Source organism: Talpa occidentalis, unplaced genomic scaffold, assembly GCF_014898055.3.
Source record: "Talpa occidentalis isolate TD23 unplaced genomic scaffold, MPIMG_talOcc4v2.1 talOcc4.18, whole genome shotgun sequence".
In the NCBI taxonomy this organism is placed as follows: domain Eukaryota; kingdom Metazoa; phylum Chordata; class Mammalia; order Eulipotyphla; family Talpidae; genus Talpa; species Talpa occidentalis.
The window spans coordinates 10,836,249-10,861,746 of record NW_023601851.1 but is presented as its reverse complement, the minus strand read 5'-3'; the positions used below and the strand labels follow the sequence as shown (position 1 = coordinate 10,861,746).

Genomic DNA, 25,498 nt, shown 5'->3' with positions numbered 1-25,498 from the left:
CGCCCCGGCCTCCGGCCTGCGAGGACGCCGAGGGGCACACGCAGCTCGTGGGCCAAACGGGGGGACCATGTCCCAGAGAGCTATCAGTGTCGGGGTGTGAAGAGCGGACTCTGCCGCGTCTCATGCTCCCAACATGGTGTTGTTTATTGTGCCCGTGGATGTGTCGTGTCATGTGAGACGCATCAGGGTTTGAGGGGGACTGTGCGGAGAGACCCTAAAAGCCGAAACCTGGGACAGGTGCTCGCGACAGAGGACACGGCCTCGCCAGCGCCCCGCGGGCTTCTGGAACGGGGTGGATTCCGGTCTCCAGGGCGTCTGTCCACACACCTCTTGGCGGGTGCTGTCCCGTGAAGGCTGAATGGCCCCCGGGGTGCCCTCTGCCGGGGGCGTGGCCTCTGCTCTGACGCCACAGAGAGCTCTGTGATGTCACCCGCGGAGCCTCCTTAAGCCCCCGCGTGGCCCGCGGTGGTGTAGGTAGAGCGAGGAGTGTTGGGATCGTGACGGTGGACTCGGAGGGAGAGAGAGGCATGTGGTGGGTTGGATTGCTTTTGCTTTGTTTATTTCTTATTCAGTTGTTTATTTTAGCTATTTATTTTAGTTATTTTATTTTAGTTATTTTTATTTATTTTTAATTCTTTGTTTTTTATTTTCCTTTATTGTTTTATTATTTGCTTATTTTTTCATTTTTATTATTTTATTTTTTTGTTTTTAATTTTTTATTTCCCACATTTTCCCTCGTGTTATTTTTGTGTGTGCTGTTTTTCCCCTTTGTTGTTTGTCTGTTTTTTTTTTTTAATTTTTATTTTAGTTGTTAGTTTGTAATTGTTCTTTTTCTCTTGTGGTTTGTTCGTTTTGTCTGTGTTCTTGTTAACTTTAGAGGTTAGTTTGTTATTGTTTTTTTATTATATTTTTAAATATTTATCTTTGTTAATTTTTTGGTTGTGTGTTTTCATTTTTGAGTGCGTAGTTAGTTAGTATTAGTATCCTAGTTAGGTTAGCATAGTTACTGTTTCTGCTAGAGGCAAGTTAGCGTCCTTAGTGTTTCGGTAGAGTAGTCAGCGCTGGGAGCATTTAGTTAGTTTCGGGATCCTTTCACGTACCACTAGCTCTAGGCTAATAGTGCACTTGTTAATCGGGTAGCGGAGCTAGTGCCGAGGGCTCTAAACAGCCAGGGCCTGCGAGCGTAGGAGCGGGTCCGCCCTCACTGCCCCGATGCGCCCGTCTGCCCAGGGAATGGCCCTGAGACAGTATGTGATGCTCCGCACGCTGGGGGAGGGCGGCTACGGCAAGGTCAAGCTGGCGCTGCACCTCCGACGGGCACGGAGGTGGCCATAAAGATCGTGCCCAAGGGCGGCAACCGTGACAAGTTCCTGGCCCGCGAGGTGGCCTGCATGAAAGTCCTTTGGCACCCAAACGTTCTGCAGCTCTTCCAGGTGCTGGACACCGAGGACGAGGTGCTGCTGGTCCTGGAGCGCACAGAGGGGTGACCTGCAGGACTACCTGTGCAGGTGCGGGTGCCTGGGGGAGATGGAGGTGCGCCGCCTATTCCGGCAGATCCTGGCCGCGCTCAGCCACTGCCACGCCCATGGCGTGGCACACCGGGACCTGAAGCCGGAGAACCTGCTCCTGGACTGGCACCGAAACATAAAACTAGCAGACTTCGGGCTCAGTGCCCAGTTCTCCGGGGCGGCGCTGCTCAAGACCCCCTGCGGCAGCCCGGAGTTCGCGTCCCCCGAGCTCTTCTGTCGCCAGGAGTACAGTGGCCCTGCGGCGGACGTCTGGAGCCTGGGGGTGGTCCTCTACGACATGGTCACCGGGGAGCTGACCTTCGAGGGCAACAGCTTCGGGGAGCTGCGGGCCAGGGTGCTGAGCAGCATCTACCACGAGCCGCACTACCTCTCCCAGCAGAACCGGGACTTAATGAGGAAGATGATGACGCTCGACCACCAGAGCCGTAGCACCCTGGACAGCGTCATCCAGCACCCCTGGGTGGGGCTACCCAATGGACTCTCGCCTGCCGTGAGCCGTCCCTGGGCCGGCACAAGGCCGCAATAGAAACCATGGTCCGCCTGGGGATCCGGAAAGAGGTCATCGACAGGGCACTTTTGGAGGCCAGGTACGATCACGTGATGGGGACTTACCTCATGCTGCTCTCCAGACAGCGGGCAGACAAGGAGGGGTCAGACCCTGCCATCTCCCCCAAGCTCCTCAGTCCTCATGGGGCCCACTGCTTCCTGATGCCAGAAGACCACCTGCAGCCTGAGGTCTCGGGGCGCGAAGTCTTGCTGGTGGGAGAGTCCCCGAAGCAGGACGCCCAGAAGCCCACCACCACCTGCGGGCCAGGCATCCCGCAGGAGGACACCAGCATGTAGAGCTCGGTGTCCAGCTTAGGGCCCCTGCTGCCGGATGCCTGGAAGCCCAGCATGGCCTCCAGGTCAGGGCCTGTGATGCGGGAGGCCTCGGGGCCCAACACATTCTCGCTGCCAGGTCCCCTGCAGGAGGAAGCCCTGCCGCCCACCACCACCTTGCCAGGCCCTCAGCTGGAGGGGGGCCAGGAAACCAGCAGGAAGACCTCCAGCCCAACTCCCCAGCCCTCCAGCACCACCTGAACACCTCCCACAAGATTGGTGGCCCCTGCAGAGACACTGGGCCGTTCCCATTCCACCCTTCATTTCTGCAGAGGCTACAAGGCCAGAGATCCACGACTCCTTAATAGGATTTTAAAATGTTGCCTTTTCTGTGCACCCTTTGGAAGAAAACAACAAAACACAGTTCACCCTGCTGGGGATTAGGATCCTCACCAGCACCTCCCCAGAATTCACTTTCCCGCTCTAGGGCAGCCACCCAGTGGCCATGGTGAAAGGAGCACACCAGCAGAGGCCGAGGCCCTGGAGAGGGCTCAGAGGCTGGGCCCAGCCAGAGGGGCCAGGAGCAGCATGAGAACATAGATGTGGAGCACAGATGTCCGCAAGCACAACAGTCCCAGGAGCAGGTGAAGGGCCCGGAGGGCATGGGGTCTGGTGAAGCACCTGGAGGGGAACAGAGCAGAAGAAGGGGGGAGAGGAGGGCTTGGGGCAGCTAAGCAGGTGCAGGGCAGGGATGGGAGAGGAGCTGTGTGGGCTGAGCCTCCAGAGTCCCTGGGGCCAGAGGCTGGGACCCCAGGGCCTTGATTCCCCATCTTAGGTTCTATACTGTGAGGGCCCTGTTGGCAGCCCCTGGGCACCCAGACAGTGCAGACAGTGCAGGAGCTCTTCAGGCTGACTGGCGCTGTCTGGGAATGACATCCAAGGTAGGAAGTCCCCGTGGACTGGGTCCCTTTTCCCAACGGAGATTCCAAGTTGGAGAATCGCTCGCCCGCCAGGGAGTGGTGCCTCGGTAGGGCCTCCTCGTTTCCATTGGCACTTTGCTGCATCTGAGTCCGTGCAGCACTTCCCGGGGGAATGTCACTAAGGAAAGAGCCTCCTCCATGATTGGGCTTCACTGGCTCTGCTCTTCCCACGCAGGTCCCAGAGGGCACGAGGAGGCGGCCTCTGTGCACACACTGGTTCCCACTGCAGGGGCGCCTTCAGGTGACCTGTTCTACCTGCAGGGCCCTGGGGCATGGAGGAATCTGGACGCTCTTTCTCCGCCTGGAGGAGACAGTCTGAAATGGATTGTTAAGTTAAAATGTCTATGCCAGGACACATTAAATTGGTGTTTGAAACCGACTGTGTTTGCTCCCCTTTTATGACTGCACCCACACTTCCAACCCATCGGACGCCAGAGACCTAAAAATCCTTTAACATTCTTGTAATAGGCAGTGAAAAATTTAGAAAATTTAGAAAATTTTGGAAAGCATTTAGAAAATTTATAAAATGTCAGAGAGGTCACATGGTAATAAGACAGTGAGACAGGAGTGTGAAGCAGAGCTAGCAGTGAGTATGGAATAAGGTATTTGCACTATTTTCTTTAGGTGTATGTGCATGTCTTGCACTGTGTGCAAGTGTGTACATGTGAGTCTACATGAGTGTGGCAAGAGTGTGCTTCTATAGGTATGAAGTATTCATGTACCTTCTACCATCAGAAAGACACTCCGAGCTGCAAAGAATTGGTATGATATCTTAAAAAATGGGGCCTCCCCGATGGCCCAGCGGGTTGTGCCCAGCGCTGAGGGAAGTGCTGAGTCTCCAAAGGCCCTAATGTGGCTTCTGTTCCCGAGTCCACATCTGTAGGGGGTTTAATTCTGTTCCCGTATAACTATAGAAGCAGGTCAGTTAAAGTTTTCCCAGTTTCTTGCCTTTGGTCCCTTCTCCTGGTGTGTGCCCTGGTCACCCATTTCTCTTTCAGGGGCATCAATGTTGTTCTCCACAGTGTTGTGAGTGTGGTGGTGGTGAGCCCAGTGACTTCACTCTGCCTCTGTATTGCCTCTCATGCGTAACCCAATTCATTTTTGGAGACCATAATTACTTTGTAAACCAAAACAACTAAATACAATAAAAAGACAATAAAACTGAAAAACTAGAGATGTTAAAAAAAACACAGAAAGCCAACAACACTAATAAAATGGACCTAGATACGGACCTAAACTTTATTAAATAATGAACAAACTCAAATTGAGTCATAAACATGAAAGTAAAATGCAATAGTATAAAATTTCTCAAATAAGACATAATAATACAAATATATGTGACATTGGATTTGCTAATAACTTTTAAGATAAAACACAAGAAGCATGACCTATGAAATAATAAACAGGCCTTTGCACTTTATTAAAAGTTTATGCTCTGCAAAAATGATCTTAATATGACAAGTAACTTATTGGGAAAATACTATGAAGAAAGCTGCATTTAACAACATGCATTTGTCAAACCCATAGAGCTCACAGAACTAAGAATGACCCTTGGTCTACCTTCATTTTAAAGAATCATTTTGCAAGTTTGGGTACACCAGAATGTGACACAGACGATGACAACAGAATGTAACTGTATTACATTGTATGGCACATGCTTACAGAAAGAGGTTTTGGAAAAGGTGCTGTAGACTCAAAAAAGGAAAGAAATCTATGGTTTGCTCTGCTAGAAATGTCCTTTCCACCCTGGCAAGGTTGCCTGGGACAATGAAGTCAGCAAGACAATAACTTTGTTTGCTTTGAAGAGTTCCTCTGGTGAGAAGCAAAGAAAATGTCCAGAAAGTCCACAGTCCTATCATGTTTATAAGTTGCTTGACGAAGGATCATGAGCCTATGACCTGAGGGACCAGCGTGTCTATGAGGGCACTTGTCAAAATAAGAGATTCCAGTAAGCTTTGTTCTTTACATCTTCCCCCACCCAGGTAACTGACTGACTCGACTTTGTAAAATCAAATCTGGTCTTGCTATTGGTTTTTAAATTGGAGCTTGGAGTCATAGACCTGTCAGAACATTCCTACAGGTCCAACATAACCTGTGTAACATGATCCATCCCTGGACGGCATTGAGTTGATTGGTTAAACTGTTAACCCAGCCTACTAGATTTACAAGGAATCTGTTGTCCCCTGCCCTCTAGATGCTGGTGTCCTAAGTAAGAAGACACATCATCAAGGATTGAATCTAAAGTTTGTCTTTGACAAACTTTGTTTGGTTTCTTGATATTCCACAGAAAAGTAATATCATCCAGTATTTATCTTTGCCCTTCTGGCTTATTTTGCTTGGCATAATAGCCTCCAGTTCCATCCATGTTGCCATAAATGGCGTGAATTAATTTTTTGACTGCAGAGTAGTATTCCATTGTGTGTGTGTGTGTGTGTGTGTGTGTGTATACATACACCACATTATCTCTTCCATATGGCCACTGAGAATTCTTTCATTTAATTCCTCTATTCCTTTGAAAAACTCCATTTTGGGGAGGAAGTCCACTCATCTCTGCTAAGCAGACAAGTATAGGTTTTTGCACCTGAGGGGGGGAAATTCTATACTCCCAAAACACTAACAAAAATGTAAACCAATGGTGCTTCTCTAATGAAAATTAAAAAGATGACACATCATCTACATCACTAAGTTGGCATTGTGGTGGATAGCTTGACAATTAACACTATGGAGAAGAAATAAGCAAGGAAGAAGAAAGGCTGTATTGTCTTAAATCAAGACTTCAGGGAAAGCCTCTCTGAAAGCAAGGAAGGAAAAGAAGGAGGACCAGCAGGGGCAAGCCTTGGGTGGTAGTGTCCTTTCAGTCTTTGAGGGGCAGAAGTATGGCCTGAAGAACAATGTTGTCTGAAATCTACAGGTCCTGGCATGGCTCTTTTGGGATGTGTGAGGGGCTATAAGTGCTTAAAATACATTCAGCTTTAAATGAGGCCTGCACCAGAGACGGTGATTATATAACCCTACCCAGTCCAGCATCCATTAATTCAGGGCAAATTAGCACACTTCCTTTTCCAGCTGTGCCCTCAATAACATTAATGCTGACACCCACTGTCACCTACAGATTCAAGGTAATAGACCTCATCTCTTCTACAAAATGATGGGTTTCCTGAAGGAATTGAATCATTTCCCAGGACTGTCTTGGGCAAAGTGGGACACAGAAATGGGGGCTGAATTAGAATGGGGGTGAGGAAGGGGAAGTTGGACTGCTGGTGAAACATCCAGAACAAGACTTTGATAGACAACTTCATGCTTCCAAGGAGAGCCTGCCCCAGGTGGACTCAGGACACCAAATGCTCAGTAGATAATGAATGTCCCTCCACCAAAACATCTGTGCTCTCTCTGTCTAGACCCGCCCGTTGAGACTCTCAACTTTTTGTGTCTGCATTATGTTCTGTGACTGACACCACGTGGTCACACTGCTTGCAGTTTTATTATACTAAGAAATCACAGCCTTCCATTGCATAACACTGATTTTACTGAAGAACAAATCTGCCCTGTTTGTTTACATTCTGGACACTGATAAAATAGAATAATGATTTCAGTTGGTATCTTGAGTGAGTCAAACTTATAATTTATCCCAACTTGATATGGTCCAAAAATGAAAGAAGTGGAAGACTGTGGACAGTAGGAAATGGCAGCATAATTGTTAGGAAAATAAAACCCAGAGCCAGAGAGTTAAAGGTTTTCCTACTGACGTTAAAATTGTTTTCAGAGAGGACAGACATGTAGCATTTGATGCCGAGGAAGACAAGCAAGTTCGCTTTGGTGCTTTGGGCAGAGAAATATCCTTTATATGTATATTTAGAACAATTTAAAAAGTGCCCATTATTTCTGTAAAGGGCTAATACAAGTAGTACAGACTTGAGTGGGGTAGTGGGGTAGTGCAAATCCAGGAATCAAGGGTCCTTGTAAATTCATCTATGACTCACTCCTGATGCTTTTATATGAGTTTCACTAAAGCACTTTGGATTTCAAACTATTTCTGCCTTGTACTCTGGGGTCTGTTTTTCTCTCTTGTATAATACATGTGTTAGATTGATACTGATCAGTATAGATGGGATGAGTGAATGGGATATAATGTACTTAACAAACATGTATGATTCCTTCTGCAAGCCCAGCACAGCAGGTGCTCAGCACAGGAGACAAAACATGGAAGACATGGCCATGCCTTGTACATATTAGACTCCAGGGAGGGTAAAGAGAAATCCGCCCCTGAGATGCAGACATCAAGCATAAATGTCACCCAGAGGATAGAAATTGTCTACCAGGATAGGATCTGCCCACAAGTCAGTACCGTACCGTTTGTGGTCTTACAAGTTTTTTTTTTAAAGATTTATTTATTTATGCATACAAGAGCTGGGGTACAGTCCAGTGATGCAGGGGTTGTGGGCTGTGAGAGGATCCACCAGCGACAGAGTGAGAAACAGAACAGGTGTTTTGACTGAAATACAGAACTGAGGGGAGCAGCTCAGTCTGAGACAGGAGAGGTCTGCCACACCATGTGGGTATCTCCCTGGCAGGGATTGAACCTGAGCTGCAGTGGTTGCAGACAGCTTCATAGGTTGCATCTAACCAGTTGTGCCATCAGGGAGGCCTCGTTACAGGGTTTATAAAATTGAATTTAAATGCCCAAGTAAGCAATCTCTTCATTTATTTTATTTTCATTTTTTTAAGATTTTTTTTCATTTATACAAAAGCTGGGGTACAGGCCAGATGCACAGGAGGCTGAGATGATTCACCAGAGACAGAACAGGGAACAGAACAGGCAGACTGACAAAATACACTGCTGAGGGGAGCAGTGGGGAGACAGGAGAGGTCTGCTGAGCCATGTGGGAGCCTTGAAGGCCAGCCAGGATGGATCCCGCACTGCAGAGGCTGCGGACAGATTCACAATGCAGGACTCAGCTGCCTGTGCCACCAGGGAGGCCCTCCTCATTTAATTTAAATATCAACTATATTCATAGACCAAAAATTCTCCCTTTTAAAGCGTACAATTCAGTGGGTTTTAGGAACTCATAGTTGTAGAACTGTCACCACAACTTAATGTTAGGACATATTCATGAACTTCTGAGGTAATGAAACTTAACCCATTAGCAAATCCTCCCAGTGTCCCTCCCTCTCTAGTACAGGAAAAATCGCCCATCTGTTTTCTGTATGTGTGGAGTTATTTGTCTACTACAGACAATTCATGTAAATGCGATCACACAATAGGTATTATTTGTGACTGGCTGCTTTCACTTATTCTATTTTCAAGGTTCATGCATGCTGTACAATGTATGGATAAGTACTTCATTCCTTTTCCTTACTAGATAACATTCCATGGCATAAGTTAGCATATATTTGTTCTGCATCCCATTTGTAGCACAGATCTTCCAAAACCCTGGCAATTTCCTAAGTGATGAGCATGACCTTAAGGCATAAAATACATAAAAGAGGCAATGTGCTCACAGATCTCAACCTCAGAGATGCATTTAGGGACTCACTCTAATGGCAAAGAAACAAAAACAAAAATAAACAAGTGGAATAATTCTGGCCCAAGGGGTTAAGCACAGCACTATGAAGCTGTCTGTAACCTCTGCAGCTGGAGTTTGATACCTGCCAGTCAGGGAGCTACACGCATGGCATAGCATACCTCTCCTGCCACGGCCGCTGCTCTCCTCAGCAGTGTGTTTCGTCAGCCTACCTGTTCTGTTCCCTGCTCTGTCTCTGGTGAATCCTGTCACCTCCCACACCTCTGGCCTGTACCCCAGTTCTTGTATGCATAAATAAATACATCTTTAAGATACAAACTGAAAAACCTTTGCACAGGTAAAGAAATATCCACAGAACAACTAGTGACTGTTAGAAAATATTTGCACAGCACATATCCAAAAAAGAGTAAAATCCCAAAATATATAAAGATTTCATCCAACTGAACAACTTTAAACAACAGTTAAAATGGATAAAAGAGCAAAAAATGGTTTCTCCAAAGAACACATGTGGTTCATGCCATATGAAAAAAATGCTCATTACTCATTTAGGGAAATGAAAATCTGAACCACAGTGTGGTATCACTTCACACCTGTGAGAATGAATTCTATTCAAAAAACTGGAACAAAGAGTCAGCAAGGTTGTGGAGAAAGAGGAACACTCCCTCAATCCTGCTGGGCATGTGAAATATTACATCCTCTATGAAAAATGCATGTCTTAAGATTCCTTAAAAAATAAAAATAAATACCATAAGATCCACAAATACCACTTCTATGTATTTTTCTAGAGAATATATAAACACTAATATGAAAATATTTATGCACGTCTATGTTCATGGCGGCATTACTCACAATAACCAAATAATGGACTCAACCTAAATATCCATTGACAGATAACTAGATAAAGAAACTACGATTTATATGCGCAGTTGAAAACTAATCAGCTATTATAAAAGATGAATCATTGTCTTTTGAGTCATGTGAATGGAACTTGATGTGACTATGCTAAGGGAAGTAAGTCAAAAAAGACAATTACTGAAGTTTCACTCATTTGTGGAATGCAAAGAAACCAAGAAAATAAATGGGCAAAAGACACGAAAATAATCTTAGACTGTGAAAACTATGGTGGTTACCAAAGGGTAGGAGGCAGGGGACGGGAGAAGGGTAGATGGCATGAACTGATGTGGTTGTGGTCCTGGGGCTGGGGCTGTTCGTGTGCAAATGTGTATATGTCTAGGTATAAAGCTGAATTCCTGAAATTTTATAGTTATGTATTTACATTTATTTACATAAATGGTAGATCAAATTTACAAATTACATAAATTATACAAACTAAATTACAAATACCTAATCTTTTCCATTTATTGTTTTCTACTTTTATTCCAATGTGATTCCTTTACTTTTATGGACATTTGTTTTATCACCTATCATTTGATCTAGTCTAGAGAATGCTGTATGTGAACTTTAAAAGAATGCACATTCTATTCTTGTTTGGTGGGGTGGTCTTAGACTATCTTTTATAATTTTTTTCTATTTAATCTATTCATTATTTATAGAAATGAATTACTATATTATTGAAGTTGTCAACGGCTGTTGTTAAATTATTAACTTCTGTCAGTTTTTGTTTCATATTCTTTGAAGCACTGTTGTTAGGTATATGATATATTATGCTTTTAATCATTTTTGTATTTTTGATACATTGATTCTTTTTTTTTTTTCTAAAATGTTCTTGTTGTCTTAGTAAGATTTTTGGTCTTTAATATATTTTGATAGTATTAACTTATCCACTAAGGCTCTTTCATTTATTGTTTAGATGGTGTGATTGTTGACTTTTACTTAAAACCTATTTGTGTCTTTGCAACTAAAGGGTGGGCCTTGTAGACAGTATGTAGTTCATCATGTTTTACCCATTTTAAATGTTTGTCTCTTTTCATTGGTGCATATAACCCATTTGTATTCAATAATATTACAGATAAAGTAGAATTGGCATCTGACATTTAAATATTTCCTATATGTCATGTATTTTTTTCTTTCTTCATTTGTCCATTATTGCATGCTTCTATGTTATATTAGCCATCCAGTGTACCATTTTAATTCCTTTGTTTTTAATTACATATTTTGGATATTTTTATTGAGTGATTTGGGGATTACAATTAATCTTAATTTATAATTAGTAATTATAAATATATAATTGGTAGTAATTGAAGTTGCTACCAACTTAATTTCAATAGTACCCAAAAACCTCATTCTAATATAGTTCCCCTCTACCCTTTTATAGAGTCTCACAAAAACAACTTTATACAATTTTGCACCTGTTCACATAAGTCAGTATCATCTGATTTTAAAATGCAAAAATAAGCATTAATAATGCCTTTAAGTTTGCTATGTATATCCCTTTATGGAGGTCTTTATTTCTTTTTGTAATTAATTTCTATTTTACATACAAAATTATATAATAATATATAGTTTACATCACTGTTCAATTTTGTACAGTGTAGGCTTTCTCCTTTTTTTTGTAAATAGAGGCATGTTTTATTTTTTATTTGTTTGTTTGTTGTTTGTTTATACATGGACTGGGTACAGTCAGAAGTGCGGGAGGGTGAGAGAATTCACCAGAGACAGAGCGGGGAGCAGAGCAGGCAGAAGGACCGAAGTACACTGCTGAGGGGAGCAGCGGGCGGCAGGAGAGGTCTGCGCACCATGTGGGACCCTACTCCAGTGGCCGGGGAGCAGCCGGGGATCAAACCGGTGTGGCAGAGGCCGTGGGCAGCTTCACAACCCAGCGCTCAACTGCTGTGCCACCGGGGAAGCCCAAGGCTTTCTCCTTTCATAGGTAGTCACCATCATATTCCCACCATCAGTTCATGTGGACAGAAGGTTTTGGCTTGTGTTCTTTCATCTGAACATAAAAGACTCCCTTCAGTAATTTTTTAAAGATTTATTTATTTATTTATACAATATCCGGGGTACAGGCCAGATGTGCGGGAGGGTGAGAGGATTCACCAGAGACAGAGTAGGGAGCAGAACAGGCAGATTGACTGAAATATACTGTGGAGGGGAGCAGCGGGCAAGACAGGAGAGGTCTGCTGCACCATATGGGTAACTACCTGGCCGGGGTTCAAACTCCTTCAGAAGAGGCTGTGGATAGCTTCATAGGTTGCATCTTAACCCCTTGTGCCACCAGGGAGGACACTCCCTTTTGTACTTTTATACAAGTCTGTTATTGTATTCAACTCCAAAATTTCCATTGTATAATTAATGTTTCTTTCTTTAAATTATCTGGTAAGATATAACTTTCACACTTTCCCTTTACTCTGCAGATATGATTTTTTAGGACTTTGAAATATTAAAATAGCTAATTCAAAGTATATGTCTAGTAAGAACAATGTCTGCACTTCCTCACAGAAAATTTCTCTTCATTTCTTTTTTCCATGGCTTTGGGTCATACTTTCTTGTTGTCTGTAATTTTGTTGTTGTAATTTTGTTGTTGTTGAATACTGTACATTTTAGTGCTGAATATTGTACATTTTTAGTTTCTTTATTCCATCTTTGGACTGGGGAATGCAACTGACCCTAGCGGAGGCCCCATGCCTTCCCAAACCCATATGCTATCACTCCTAGATCCCGGCCCCAATGAGACTCAAAGCGAATTCCCAGCATCAAACTAAACCCCACAAGGACTCAGCTGCCATGCTCACCAAACAGTAAATGCCAGAACAGTGGGAGAGGAAGACCTTCACACAGCAAATGTTCCACTACAGCAGAGCCAATCAAAAGCATATAGTGGGGAGAAAGGAAAATACAAATGGCCATGCAAGTCTTCAGGGGAAAACTGCACCACAGAAGGAAAACAAATCTCCAGAGCCAAGGCACAGGAGATGGAAGAGCTTTTCTTCCTATCAGACACAGAATTTAAAACTGCAATAAGAAAATTAAAGAATTGGAACAATAAAAAGGAAACTCAGAAAAACAGTTTAGATATTTAAGAAAATCTAGAAATGCAAATTAATGGTATGAGAAACGCAATGAACAGAAGATCAAAATTAAATCTCTAAAATGAAAATGACGGAAATGCAAAAAGTAGAGAGAGCAATGGGGGAGATAAAAAATTCTGGAGAAACCAAGGAAAAATGACAAAGCAAATGGAAGAATGAATCAGTGAGTTCAAAGATGCAAATGGGGAAAGAACAAAATAGAAAAAGAGAAATAAAAGATAAAATAATGAGAATTCAAAGAAAAGAAACATCAAAATGATAGGCATAACAGGAGAAGAGAGAGAGCAGAGAACTGAAAAACTATTTAAAGAAATAACAGAACACTTCCCCAACTTGAAGAGTGAATTGAACATGCAAATACAGGAAGATGAAAGAAAATCAAGCTACTAGAGGAAAGGAAACCTATAGCCAGACAGAGTAGTATAACTTACCAGAGTTCAAGATAAAGAAAAAAAAATAGTTAAGCTGACAAAGGAGAAGAAAGAGATATAAAGAAAACCTGAGTAGACTAACATCAGACTCTCCAGAAAAACACTGTAGTCAACAAGAGAATGGAGTGACATATTCAAAATACACACGGATAAAATTTGCCAAGAAGAAAACTCCCTCATGCTAAGATAGAGAGAGAAATAAAGACCTTCTCAGACAAACACAATCTCAAGGAGTTTGCAGTTGTTACCTCCCCTTCTCCAAGAAGTATTAAAAGGAATTTTTGTATTTAAATGAAAGAGATGGGGCCTCTGGGGTGGCGCAGACAGTTGAGTGTACCACTGTGAAGCAGTACACAGCCTTAGCAGTGTGGCTTCAATCCCGGCCAGCCACATAGATACCCACCTGGTGCAGCACACCTCTCCTGTCTCGCTCAGCAGTGCTGAGCTCCCCTTAGCAGTGTATTTTAGTAGATCTGCCTGTTCTGTTCCCCACTCTGTCTCTGGTGAATCCTCTCACCCTCCTGCACATCTGGCCTATACCCCAGTTCTTGTATGCATGAATAAATAAATCTTAAAAAATAAAATAAATAAATGAAAGAGATGAACAAAAACTGAAAAAGCAATTAAATAGAATTAAAACAGAACAAACAAAAAATTAAGTATGACAGCTATATCAAATGTCAATGTGCTGAACTGGCAAAATAAAAGCTATACAGTATGAAGTTGGAACTGGAAACAGAATCCAACCTTCTGCTACTAACACACCTAAATCCCAATGATAAACATAGACTGAAAGACAAGGGAAAGAAAATATTCTACAAGCAAATGGCTTGTAGAATACATACTAGGTAAAGCTAGGACAGAGATATGAAATCAAATAGGCTTCCAACTTTAAAAGGTAGCAAGAGGCAGAAATGGACAATAATGATTAAAGAAACAATACAACAGGAATATATAACATTCATCAATATATACTGTCCAGAGCCATCCAGAACATGCACCGTGTTGCGTATGTGTGCCATGAGTTAAGTTTCGCTTTACTGTTTTGCTTTCGGAGAACCACAGGTTTTTCCTGTAAATCACATGAGACTGGGAGGTACGGGGGGAGGAGCTACGAGGGTATAAGAGGAGAATGCGGGAGACAGAAGGGGAGAAGAAAAGAGATTTAAGAGGAGAACCTCGAGAGAGGAGAGTGCTGCGAGAGGAGCAGAGACAAGGCCAGGGAAGTAAGAAAGACAGGGAAAAGAAAGACATGGAAAAGTAAAAGAAAAGTAAAGGAAAAATAAAGAAGCAAACACTAGCGTCAAGTTCTCTCAAGCCCCTCATTTCAATCCTCAGTCCTTCTCTTTTCGTGCCTCCGAATCCCGTGGGTCGGGACAGGTGCCACCCAACGTGGGGCATGAAAAAGAATGAAGGAACCACTGAAGGACCAGCTATGGTGAGCTGGCAAGTAAGGGTAGGTAGCTGGGATTCATGGGCAATTCAATGTCTAAGGGGCTATTAGTTATTTCCCTGGAAGCTCTCCTAAAAAAAGTTTGGAGTTCCTCTTAGTAAGAAAAATTCTTAAAAGTTTTGTAGAGACCCTTAGTATCACTAGTAAGTGGTTTCTGGAGCAGGGTCAGGTCGATACTGCCAACTGGATTAAGGCAATAGGAGATAGAGGAGGAGCCGACATTCAATTAACAAAGGTCATTCAAGGGTCGACAGAACCATAAGCGGAGTTTCTAGCAAAATTGATGACTGCAGCTGGCCGAATTCTAGGTAACACTGATGCCTCCCTATTAATAGTTAAACAGCTTGTATTTTGAAAATGCTAATAAGTGGTGTCAGGGAGCTATTAGACCCTGGAAAGCTCGGGCTAATTTGTATGGTTATGTGAGACTTTGTTAGGATATTTGTGTATGTAATAACCATTCATGTCTGGACTGGTGCCCTTTTGCCCTGGTGGGCCAGGGTGAGGTGAAATTTTACAATGGCACTTATTCTGCAAACAGTCCCTTTGAACAATCCGTTAGTGTCCAGAATAATGGGTCGAAGAGTTTGTCTGCTGCTGTCTGTTTGTCCCTCCCTTCTTTCTTGTCCTCCCCAATAATGCAGGAAATGCCACTGTGTTGAACTGTTCAGTGGACACCTGTGCCCTCTCTGCCTGCTGGGCCCAGAGTGCGGAGAGGGCGGTGGTCCTTTGTCTACCTTCTACTTTAATCATGCCCATGGTTGTTTCTGCACACCTTTCCCCTGTTCTACCTAGGAGGAGACGTTATTTTAGCATCACTGCAGCTATTGTCGCCGTTTCAATAGCGGTGGCTGTGGCTGCGGCTGCTGCCGCCATTGCTGTCACTCAAGCTGCTGCAAATATGGACACTATGGACAATTTTGCTGCCGTTGTTGCTTCTGCCTTGTCAACACAGTAAGATATGAATGGACATTTGCGGAATGGACTTTTTGTGCTTGGTCAGCAGATAGCTCTAATGTAAAAAGGGATAGACACACTATGTTAACTGCTCACATACCTTGTAACCCTTTGTACCATTTTATTTGTGTTACCCCTGTTACGGGTGAGGGTCTCATTGCCTGGTTTACAGGACTCCTCCCAGAGTTGCAAGCTTGGGACAGGGTGGTAGCCTTAGCTCTTGGCTTTTTGCTGTTTGTGTATTCGGCGTATGGTTTCTCCGTCGGCTATGGAAGCGAAACAAAGAATGTGCTATTGCAGTCAGGCAAGCACTTGGCACCATGGTACTTGACCAGCACTCCCCAGTGGCACCTGGATGGGTCAATTTAGTCCTAGAGAACCTGTGAGCCAAAGATGGGTAAGAGCGTAGCCCGTCCAGACCAACCTAAGACAGCAGTCCGGACCAAGTGTGTCGGACTAGCAATGACGGGTAATATTGGTCATGGGATGTGCTAATATAAGACAGGCCAGGTGTCTCATTTAAAAGAAAAAAGGGGGAGATGTCTGGAGCCATCCGGAGCATGTGCCGTGTTGAGTATGTGTGCCATGAGTTAAGTTTCGCTTTACCGTTTTGCTTTCGGAGAACCAAAGGTTTTTCCTGTAAATCACATGAGACTGGGAGGTACGGGGGGAGGAGCTATGAAGGTATAAGAGGAGAACGCGGGAGAGAGAAGGGGAGAAGAAAAGAGATTTAAGAGGAGAACCATGAGAGAGGAGAGTGCTGTGAGAGGAGCAGAGAGAAGGCCAGGGAAGTAAGAAAGACAGGGGAAAGAAAGACATAGAAAAGTAAAAGAAAGGTAAAGGAAAAATAAAGAAGCAAACGCTAGTGTCAAGTTGTCTCAAGGCCCTCATTTCAATCCTCAGCCCTTCTCTTTTCGTGCCTCCGAATCGAACCCGTGGGTCGGGACAATATACTCAACAGAAGAGCACCAAAATGCATTAGACAACTAATTTCCAATCTGAAAACAGACATTGGAGAAAATATATATGACCTTGCAGACTCCAACACCCCACACTCACCAATGGACAAAACAATCAGATAGAAAATATATAAGGACACAATTGTCCTAAACAAAGGATTAGACCACATGAGAAAAATAGACCAATATAGGGAACTGCACCCCCCACACACACACATACACAAAAGCCAAATACACATTTCTCTCAAGTGTATGAGGATCATTCTTTTTTTTTTTTTTTATACAAGCACTGGGTACAGTCAGAAGTGTGGGAGGGTGAGATAATTCACCAGAGCAAAAGCGGGGAACAGAACAGGCAGAACGATGAAATACACTACTGAGGGGAGCAGCAGGCATGACAGGAGAGGTCTGCTGAGCCATGTGGGATTCTTGCCGGCCAGCAAGGATCAAACCTGTGCTGCAGAGGCTGCAGACAGCTTCACTGTGTGGAGCTCAACCAACTGCGCCACCAGGGAGGCCCTGTACAAAGATCATTCTTCATGATTGACCACATACTGAGTGACACGACAAATGTCAATGAATTTATGGAGATTCAATCATACCAACTATATTCTCTGACCATAAAGGTATTGAATTAGAAATCAACTACAAAAAGAAAACAAAGTCTCTATTACAAGGAGCTGAAAACACACTACTGAGAAGTCACTGGATTAATGAGAAAATCAAGAAAGAAATCAAAACTTAATTTAAGATAAATAATAGTGAGGACACAACCTTCCAGAATATGCGGGACACCTCAAAAGCAGTACAAAGAGGGAATTCTATAGCAATACAGGTCCACATGAAGAAACAAGAAAGAGCCCAAACTAAGAACTTGTGTCTAATCTCAAGGAACATGAAAAAGAAGAGCAACATATTTCAAAAGTCAGTTGAAGGAAGGAAATAATAAAATTCAGATCAGAAATAAATGAGATAGAAAAGAAAAAAGACAGTTTAAAAGATCAATATGAACATTAACTGGTTCTTTGAAAAAATGTATACATTCAACAATCTAAATGAGATGGACAGATTTTTAGATATTAGAGAATTATCCATGGCTACATAGGGAAGAAATAAAAAACCCAAACTAATCAATCACAAGCAAGGAAATTGAAAAAGTCACCAAATTGTCCCAGAAAACAAAAGTCCAGGACCAAATGACTTCTCCGGTGAGTTCTACCAAATGTTCAAAGATGAACTAATTCCTGTACTGCTAAAATTCTTCCAAAAATTGAAAAAGAAGGAATATTTCCAGATAGATTTTATGAGGTCCACAAGACACTAATACAAAAGCAAACATGAACACAAAGAAAGAAGAGACAGCGCACCTAATAAACGCAGATGCAGAAATGCTCAATAAAAGCTTAATGAACCAAATCCAACAATGCAATGAAAAGATGACACAACATGACCAAGTGGGATTTAAACCAGTACCCGAGAATGGCTCAGGATCTGGAAATCAATCAATGAAACTCACCCAATCGATAAAAAGGAAAGTGAAAACCGTGCCGTCCTATCAACTGAGGCTGAGAAAACCTCTGACATTCATCATCCATGTATGATGAAACCCTTGGCAAACTGAGTGTACATGGCACACACCTCACTATCATAAGAGCCGCAGAGGACAAGTCCACAAGGAGGGTTGCACCGGCAGCCTGGGGTTCAGGGACCTGTCACCAGCGAATGCTAGTAAAGCAGAGCCGGGAGCGGAGTCTTTAAACTGTGCTTCAATGAGGCAGTTGCAACCTGGAACTTGGGGAACGAACACCCTGAAGAAACCGCCTTAACATTCCATTTCCAGCTGCCTTTTTATAGTGAGGGGGGCGGGGGGCGGGGCTGCGTGCGCGTGGCCCCTCCCGTGGTCCTAGTCCGTGGCTCTACTTCTGTTTCTCAGCACAGTCCACCCCCGAATCGTGTATCAAGGGTCCAGCTGCTGTGGGCACCAAAACACCGCATTCTGCTGAGCAGGCGTGTTGCTGCTGCTGTGGCCCCACGCCCAGCACCCAGCGCGGTCCCAGCAGCTCCAGGGAGGTCCCCCTAAACCAGGCCCCCGAGGCGCCCCGCCCCCAGCAGGGAACCGCCCGGGCGCCAACCCCTCCCTGACTGGGAGACCCGCCCTGACTTTTGCACCGCGGGACCATGGGCTGCGGGCGCACTGGGGCACTGGGGGCCGGGCCCACGGGAGCCTAGGCGACCCACCATGGGAGCACAAAGTGGGCACCACGGCGTGGCCCCGGGCACGTGCCCAGCTGTGGGACCCGCCCGCACTGCCGCCACCCCAGGTCGCTGGGGAGGACCAGCCAGGCCGCCAGGAGGGCCTGGGCGCGCAGGGAAGGAGGGAGGGGCAAGGACGGGGCATCCCTGCTGTTCGCCCCCAGACTCCAAGGGCTTCTAGGTGTCCGGCTGAACAGAGCAGGGATCCCCAGCTCCGCCCCCAAGTTGGTGCACCCCAGCTCAGCCTGAGGGGGCCAGAGAGTGAACCTGAAGGTGACACGTCGGGAAATTATAGCCTGGAGGAGGAGCCAGACCCACGCAGCATGCGCCCCGCCAGCCCAGGCCACGCCCCTCGCCCCGCCAACCCAGCAGCACCCCTATGCCCCGCCTGCCACGGCCAAACCCCACGCCCTGCCAGCCCGGCCATGCCCCCACGCCCCGGCTGCCCTATCTGCACTCTTCCGAGATGCCCAGTGGAAAGCCATGGCTCCTCCCAGCCCCCCGCAGGCCGCCGTGGCCGAAGTGGCTGCCGTGGGGCTGGCCGTGAGAGGGTCACGTGGCACGCGCTAGGGGACGGGACGGCGTCCACTCACCCTGGGGTCTGCTCGTCTCTCCAGCGCCGGTGCCGCCTGAGCGGCTGGAGGCCAGGGCTCCAGGACCGAGGCTCCTGCCCAGGGCGCGGGGACTGTCTGCTCGGCCCTGTCCAGCGCGAGCCCACGGGCCGGTCGCCTCCTGCCACTCCCTGAGGCGCGCCGACCCCCGTGGGTGCGCGTCTCCCTCCGCCGAGCCCGGTCCGAGACCCAGGACGCCTTCCTCGGGCGCGGCCGAGCCTGAGCCGCCCCGTCCAGCTGCCAGGTGACCTTGGCGGGCGGCCGGAGCCGGACAGGACTGGCCCCCGCCTCCTGGGGGGCCGGGAGGGCACTGTTCAGGCGGGGCCTCCCCCGAGTGCGTGGGGGCTCCATGGGGCGGAGCCGCCCGGCCCACCCCGTGTCCCCGCGTCCTTCCCCGTGTCCACCCGTGCCCTGCCCGGCTCCCCGCTGCTGGGGTCTTCACCCCCCATCCCCACGGGCCTTGGGAGGACCCAACGCACAGAAGCCTCGGGCCTTGCTGCTGGGTGACCCGACTGCAGGACGGGGAGGCTGCTGAGGCGCGAGGCCCGGCCCTTCGCGGGCAGGACAGTCCCCGCCGCAGTGCGAGGGAGGAGGCAGGGAAGAGGGAGGGAGACCGGGCGCTCGTCCGCAGGTTGGGTCAGCGCCGGCCTCAGCCCCATCGGCTCCGCTTGAGGCCTCGCTGCCGTGACCGAGGCTGCACTCTGCGCGCCTGGCTCCCATCTTATCCCAGGTGTCCACTGCGCAGCTCCAGGGCCTCCTCGCCCCTGATGCCCGCCCTGCCCGGCCACCCAGCCGGGGTTCCCGGCTGACTTGGAAGGCCCCTCGGGGTCGGCGCCTGAGACTGACCGGCAGCCTGACCTCGTGGACTCAGATGGGTCAGTAGATGCACAGGGCGTCGCCTGCCTGGAGCGGAGGGCCCGTCACCACCGCCCACGGGCCTCGCTGGATAGGCGCCCGGGACATGGTGCCGGGGACACAGGCCCCGGAGAGGGAGCCCGGCTCCTGCTGCGCCAGGGCTCTGGGCCGGAGAAAGATGGCCTGGCCCAGCCGGACTGGGGGCCTGCTGGCGGGAGCCTGGGCAGGAAAGATATACTGGGATGGTGCCCAGACCCGCCCATAGCAGGTCCTGAGGACCCCAGCTGGAAAGGGGACAACACAGGGCGAGGAGGGGGGTGGACACGGGGGACCACGGGCAGGGAGGGGGTACTGCACTCAGAGTGATGAAGGTGTTGAAGGCCAGAGGCCCCTGAGGACAACAAGAGAAAACAGGTGCCTGTCGCTCAGGAGTGGGTAGTGGGGCCCACATGCCAGAACCCAGTGGCAGAAAGCGAGTCCGCAGGCCCCAAGGCCTAGGTCACAGGCTCCAGGCCAGGGGGGTGAGGGGCCACAGCTGCTGTGGGGTGTCCAGGCGCAGATCTGACAGGGAGGAAGGGGATTAAGGAACATACCACTTGTGCTAGTTTTATCACATTTCTCCATTAAGAATGTCGACAGCCTTTTAGAGGCCAAGACAGGCACGAGGAAAGGCCCTGCAGACACAACATGCAGACACAGGCCATTTTCTTAGTTATGCCTGGAGGAATATTTTGCACAACTACAGTTTTTTCTCCATAGGCTTAAAGGAAAAAAAAAAATCTCAAACTCCAAAAATGTGGAGTGTTGTTGGCAGAAATAACAGGTTCCAGTCGTCACCCTACAAGCCTAAGGCTTTGAAAACAGGGTAAGTTTAGTGAGAGTAATTACAAAGGAGTCACACGGCCTCACATATCACTTTAGTGTTGATCGTGATCAAGCCTTCGTGTTAGAAGTCAGTCCTGGGGTGCCCTGGACAGCAGCTCAAAGAGCAAATTCTACATCAAAGTACAGATGACCCCTCCCCACACTCAGGAGATATGGCAACCACACAGGGAAGAAAAACCCGGTAGAGTTACGTGATACACCGAACCGGTGCTCTGACCACAGCTGCCCCTGAATGCCGATGTCTTTTGGCAGCTGTGCGGTCAGCATCAGTCCGTCAATGGATGAAATTCAGAGTGATTTAAGAATAGCTCTCTTCCTCTGACAAGCCTCAGCAAAGTACCCTGAGGGTAAAAGAGCATCACGATTTTTAGATTACCTGAACAGAAGCCAGAGAGAATTCACCAGAGCCAGAGCAGAGAGCAGAACAGGCAGACCAACAAAGTACAGAGCTGAGGGGAGCAGCGGGCATAGCAAGAGATGTCTGCACAACATGTGGGGCCCTCCCTTGTGGCCAGGGATTGAACCGGCGCTGCAGAGGCTGTGGGCAGCTTCGCAGCCCAGTGCTCAAGCACCGCACCACCAGGGGAGGTCCTCAGCAAAATTCCAAGAAGCTTCACAGACTCAGGCTTCTCACTATCAGTTTGTCCTATCTGCTCCCCAGGAGCCCCAAGTCCTCCCCACCCAGCCGGGCCTCAGGCCTGTGCCTATCTACCTTTGAGGCTTTTTCGCACTTGTATCCCCCACTGTGGGGGCAGGCCCCTGTTTGGACGCCAATTGCCAGAGATTGGCTAGGGGAGCGGGGATAGGGAGAGGACTCTGAGAGAACTGAGAAATAAAGAACAGACAGAATAGGGTGGAAGAGCAGCAGGACCCAGGGGACGCCAGCCTTTGGACCTGGCTCAATTGCCCTGCGTGCCCGGGGCCACTCGAGTTGATTGGGCCTCCATTCCTGGGGGGCCTAAATCTGCAGGGGGGACACCTTTGCTGGCTCCTGGGCAGCCATCCCAGCAGGCTGAGGGCACCATCCCTGCACCCTGCAGAAGAGGGAAGCAGTGTTGGGCTCAGGTCCTCGCTTGGCTCCCCGCTCCCCTTATTGGGGGGTGTAGGGTAAATGGTTTTCAAGCTTTTCTGCCCTCCCACTATTAGGATTGCCCTGCCTGATGGGCACCTCCAGTTGTTACAATGTTGTGTTGTTTACTTCTGTGGGCCATGGGAGGAGGAAATAGAGAGTCACCAAAGGAAGCAGAAGCAGAGGATGGAGGAAGAAGCTGGAGAGAGGCAGGAGGAGAGAAAAGGGGGAAAAGAACACCAGAGAACCCAGCCAGAGTGAAGACTTGCCGGGGGCTTGGAGGCCTGTGGCCTCCTGGCCCCTTTAGCACCCCTGCCTGCCATGTATCTGGTAGCTGCACTACATGTAAATGCTCAATAAAAGCCTGAGAAACCCATTGAGGGCTCCAGGCTCTCCTTTACCTGATCTGCTAGGATCATAGAAAACCTGTTCTGTGCCCTTCCTGCCCCTACGGGGGAAAGGATGTCCTGAGCAAGCTCCATACGGGCTTTGTGGATGCCAACCCCACTCCATCAAGTCACTGGGAACTACAAGACTCATGATCCCCAAAGGGAAGTTGCGAGGACCTGAGAGCGGTGTTAAGCAGCCATCTTCTCTGTTTGTAAATAAAACCAGCCCTGTTAGGGGGTCTCGGGGACTTTGCTCGTGCTCTCATCCAGGCAGGTTTGGTCTCAGAGGGTCATTGGGATTCCAGGTCGGAGAAAAGTGTAGGACGCATTTAAGACTTTAACTCCCTTTTTTCCCTGAGTCATTCATTTCCTCATTCCCCTTCCCTTGTGAATAAACCTTTGTTAACCTTCTGTGGGTGCCTGCAGTGTGAGTCCCTTTGAAGCGGGCGGGTGAGGACCACAGTCCAGCAACCTGCTTTAGAGTGGGGCTGCCCTGAGACCCTCAGCCTTCCCCTGTGCCCCCTTATCTCCTCCAGGGGCACTGCCCGTGGCAACCAGGGGGCGGTGCTGCATGCCCAACCCTTTTCTGGCCCAGACATTCCCAACAGGACCGCCAGGCCCTGAGCGGCGATGGGGTGCAGGGAAGACATCCCCCACATCTTCAAGGAACTTCCTGTGGCCCGACAGGCTGAGGAACACGGGGGGCAGAGTGGACGGAGCCGGCGGGGAGGGGGTTCACTGAGCTGCCCCTGCCCAAGGGCTCAGTGCCAAAGTGGACATGAACAGGGCTCCGAGGAGCTGAAATCCACCCTCGCCATCCCCCAGGCCCCCAGCCCCCCACAGCTGTCAGAGAAGGAGAGGACCCGGACCCAAAACGCACGGTATCCAAGGCCTACTGTGAGCAGGGAGTGCCCGGAGGCCAAGCAGGGAGAGGCGGGACCCGGGGAGAAGGCCAGGGCTGGCGGTGGGGGACAGATGGGGGACAGATGGCGCCAAAGCCTTAAGGGTGAGGATGAAGCGGTGCTGGGAAGCAAAGATGCAGGGCTCCCCTCACTCCTGAGAGCAGTCCCTGCCATCCTCCCTTGGCGCTGGGGCCTGAGAATCAGCCATGGAGAAAGAGCTGTTCAGTGTTTGGGAAAGGACTTTGGAAAAAGAAAAATCTGTACTTGTGGAGATGTCCCTGGCACTTCATTTATCTACAGGAACAAATGCTGGGAAACAACCTCAGTGAAAACCCCAGGAACAGCCAGTGAAACAACCTCAGTGAAAACCCTAAGAATTCCGTATACATAAACTGCCACCATGATCCTTGAAGAAATGGGCGTGCACGGTTCGTGAGGTGGTGCTATTCCAGCTTGTGTAGAAAATATAAATGGAATGATCCAGCGTGCCTGTGCCATCGAAAGGGACACTTTCTTGGCATTGAGTGGAATACTCTACGCAGTGAAAACACCACCCTCTGGCCACAGCCAAGCCTGTGGATTGCCTCGCCCACGTACTGTTGGGTCAAAGAGCCTAGAGAGGAAAATGAACATAATATGATTTATTTATATTTTAAACACCAGGGAAAATAAAAGCCTGCTTTTATTATATATTCAATAATACATGATTGTGTGAGAAAGTGTCATGGTGAGCAAAGGAAACAGTGATTGAGAGAGTTTCCTATTGTGTAGACTCAGAGAAGCAGAGGATGGTATGCAATGTTTTGTTTCTTCATCCAGTGAAGGGGAATCCATTTTGTGATTCTGAAATTCTACATGTATACTACCTGCCCTGATTCATGGGTATTACTGTTCACAATTAAAGGTATTGAAAATGACGAGGGTGAAAGTCAGCAAGCTCATAAAAGCATTTCTCTTTGGATGAAAAATCACAGCTGACCCTTGATCACTTTGGTTTTATTCTACCCTTCAAGTTTTCTAGAAGGTACACAGCTCTCTCTTAGGATGAATGCATCATCAGGGCACTCACATCCCCGATCCTTGGCACGGGGACAGGAACCACTAACATGACGATTGAAGTAAATCATTCCATTGTGGTCATACAAGAACTTTTGACAAGGATGAAAATGCGGCCTTCCTGCTAGTCATGCAGGCACGTGCAGAGTGGCTTCATGTAGAGAGAGAGTCAAGCTCACCTCAACTATTTCAGTGAAGGGGTTTGTGTTTCTGGCCTGAACCTAGACTCCTGCTCATCTGTTATTACCAATAAACACATTTTGCCTTTTTTCTTTTTAATTTCTAAAATTTTAAGATTATTGTTTCACCCAGAAGCTTCATATTGATTTCATTTGGTTTTAAAAAAAAGTGAAATAAGACACGCTTTCAAAATCCAGACCCGTCCAGCTTTCAGACACAAGCATTGTAAAAGCTGTGCACGCACATGCCAGTGAAAAGGAAAAAGGCAAAATGGTGAGTGGAGCCACAACATTTCATAACACAAAATTTGAAATGACAGGAAGATCCTTGCTCTGACTAGTTCATCGCCTTTACCAAAACACAAACCAGAAAAATAGGACAGAATAGAATGAAATTCCTGTGTTCCCAATGAACTCGTCCCACGTTGAAAGCCATCCCAGTGCCCTGCCAGACGGCACCCTGTCATTTTCTGCCTCCCCCTAGAGCTAAGATCTTGAGGACAGCAGAGGTTCCAGTCAACAAATAGACGGTGGCAGCAGAACAGAGAGCTCCACTATGCTGAAGTGCAGCCGTGGGCTGACTTCCGGGAAGGCTTGCCACCCTACGAGGCCAGAAGTACCATCAATTATTTGGGTGCTAAGATGCCAATGAGGAAC

At 47.4% G+C, this 25,498-nt stretch overlaps 1 protein-coding gene across 1 annotated transcript; it reads left to right on the top strand.

Moving 5' to 3' along the window:
* The first annotated feature begins 1,233 nt into the window (after nucleotides 1–1,233).
* On the top strand, nucleotides 1,234–2,059 carry LOC119250862 (probable serine/threonine-protein kinase MARK-A). The gene is made up of 2 exons (XM_037518448.2): nucleotides 1,234–1,325; nucleotides 1,509–2,059. The coding sequence occupies exons 1-2, from the start codon at nucleotides 1,234–1,236 to the stop codon at nucleotides 2,053–2,055; spliced, it is 639 nt and encodes a 212-aa protein (XP_037374345.1). The 3' UTR covers nucleotides 2,056–2,059.
* Nucleotides 2,060–25,498: the final 23,439 nt, after the last annotated feature.

Bases quoted from the DNA above. Each gene is read 5' to 3' on its own strand.
- LOC119250862 (XM_037518448.2), top strand. From the start codon at position 1,234: ATGGCCCTGAGACAGTATGTGATGCTCCGCACGCTGGGGGAGGGCGGC. The intron at 1,326-1,508 runs GTGGCCATAAAG...CTACCTGTGCAG, and splicing joins CACCTCCGACGGGCACGGAG to GTGCGGGTGCCTGGGGGAGA.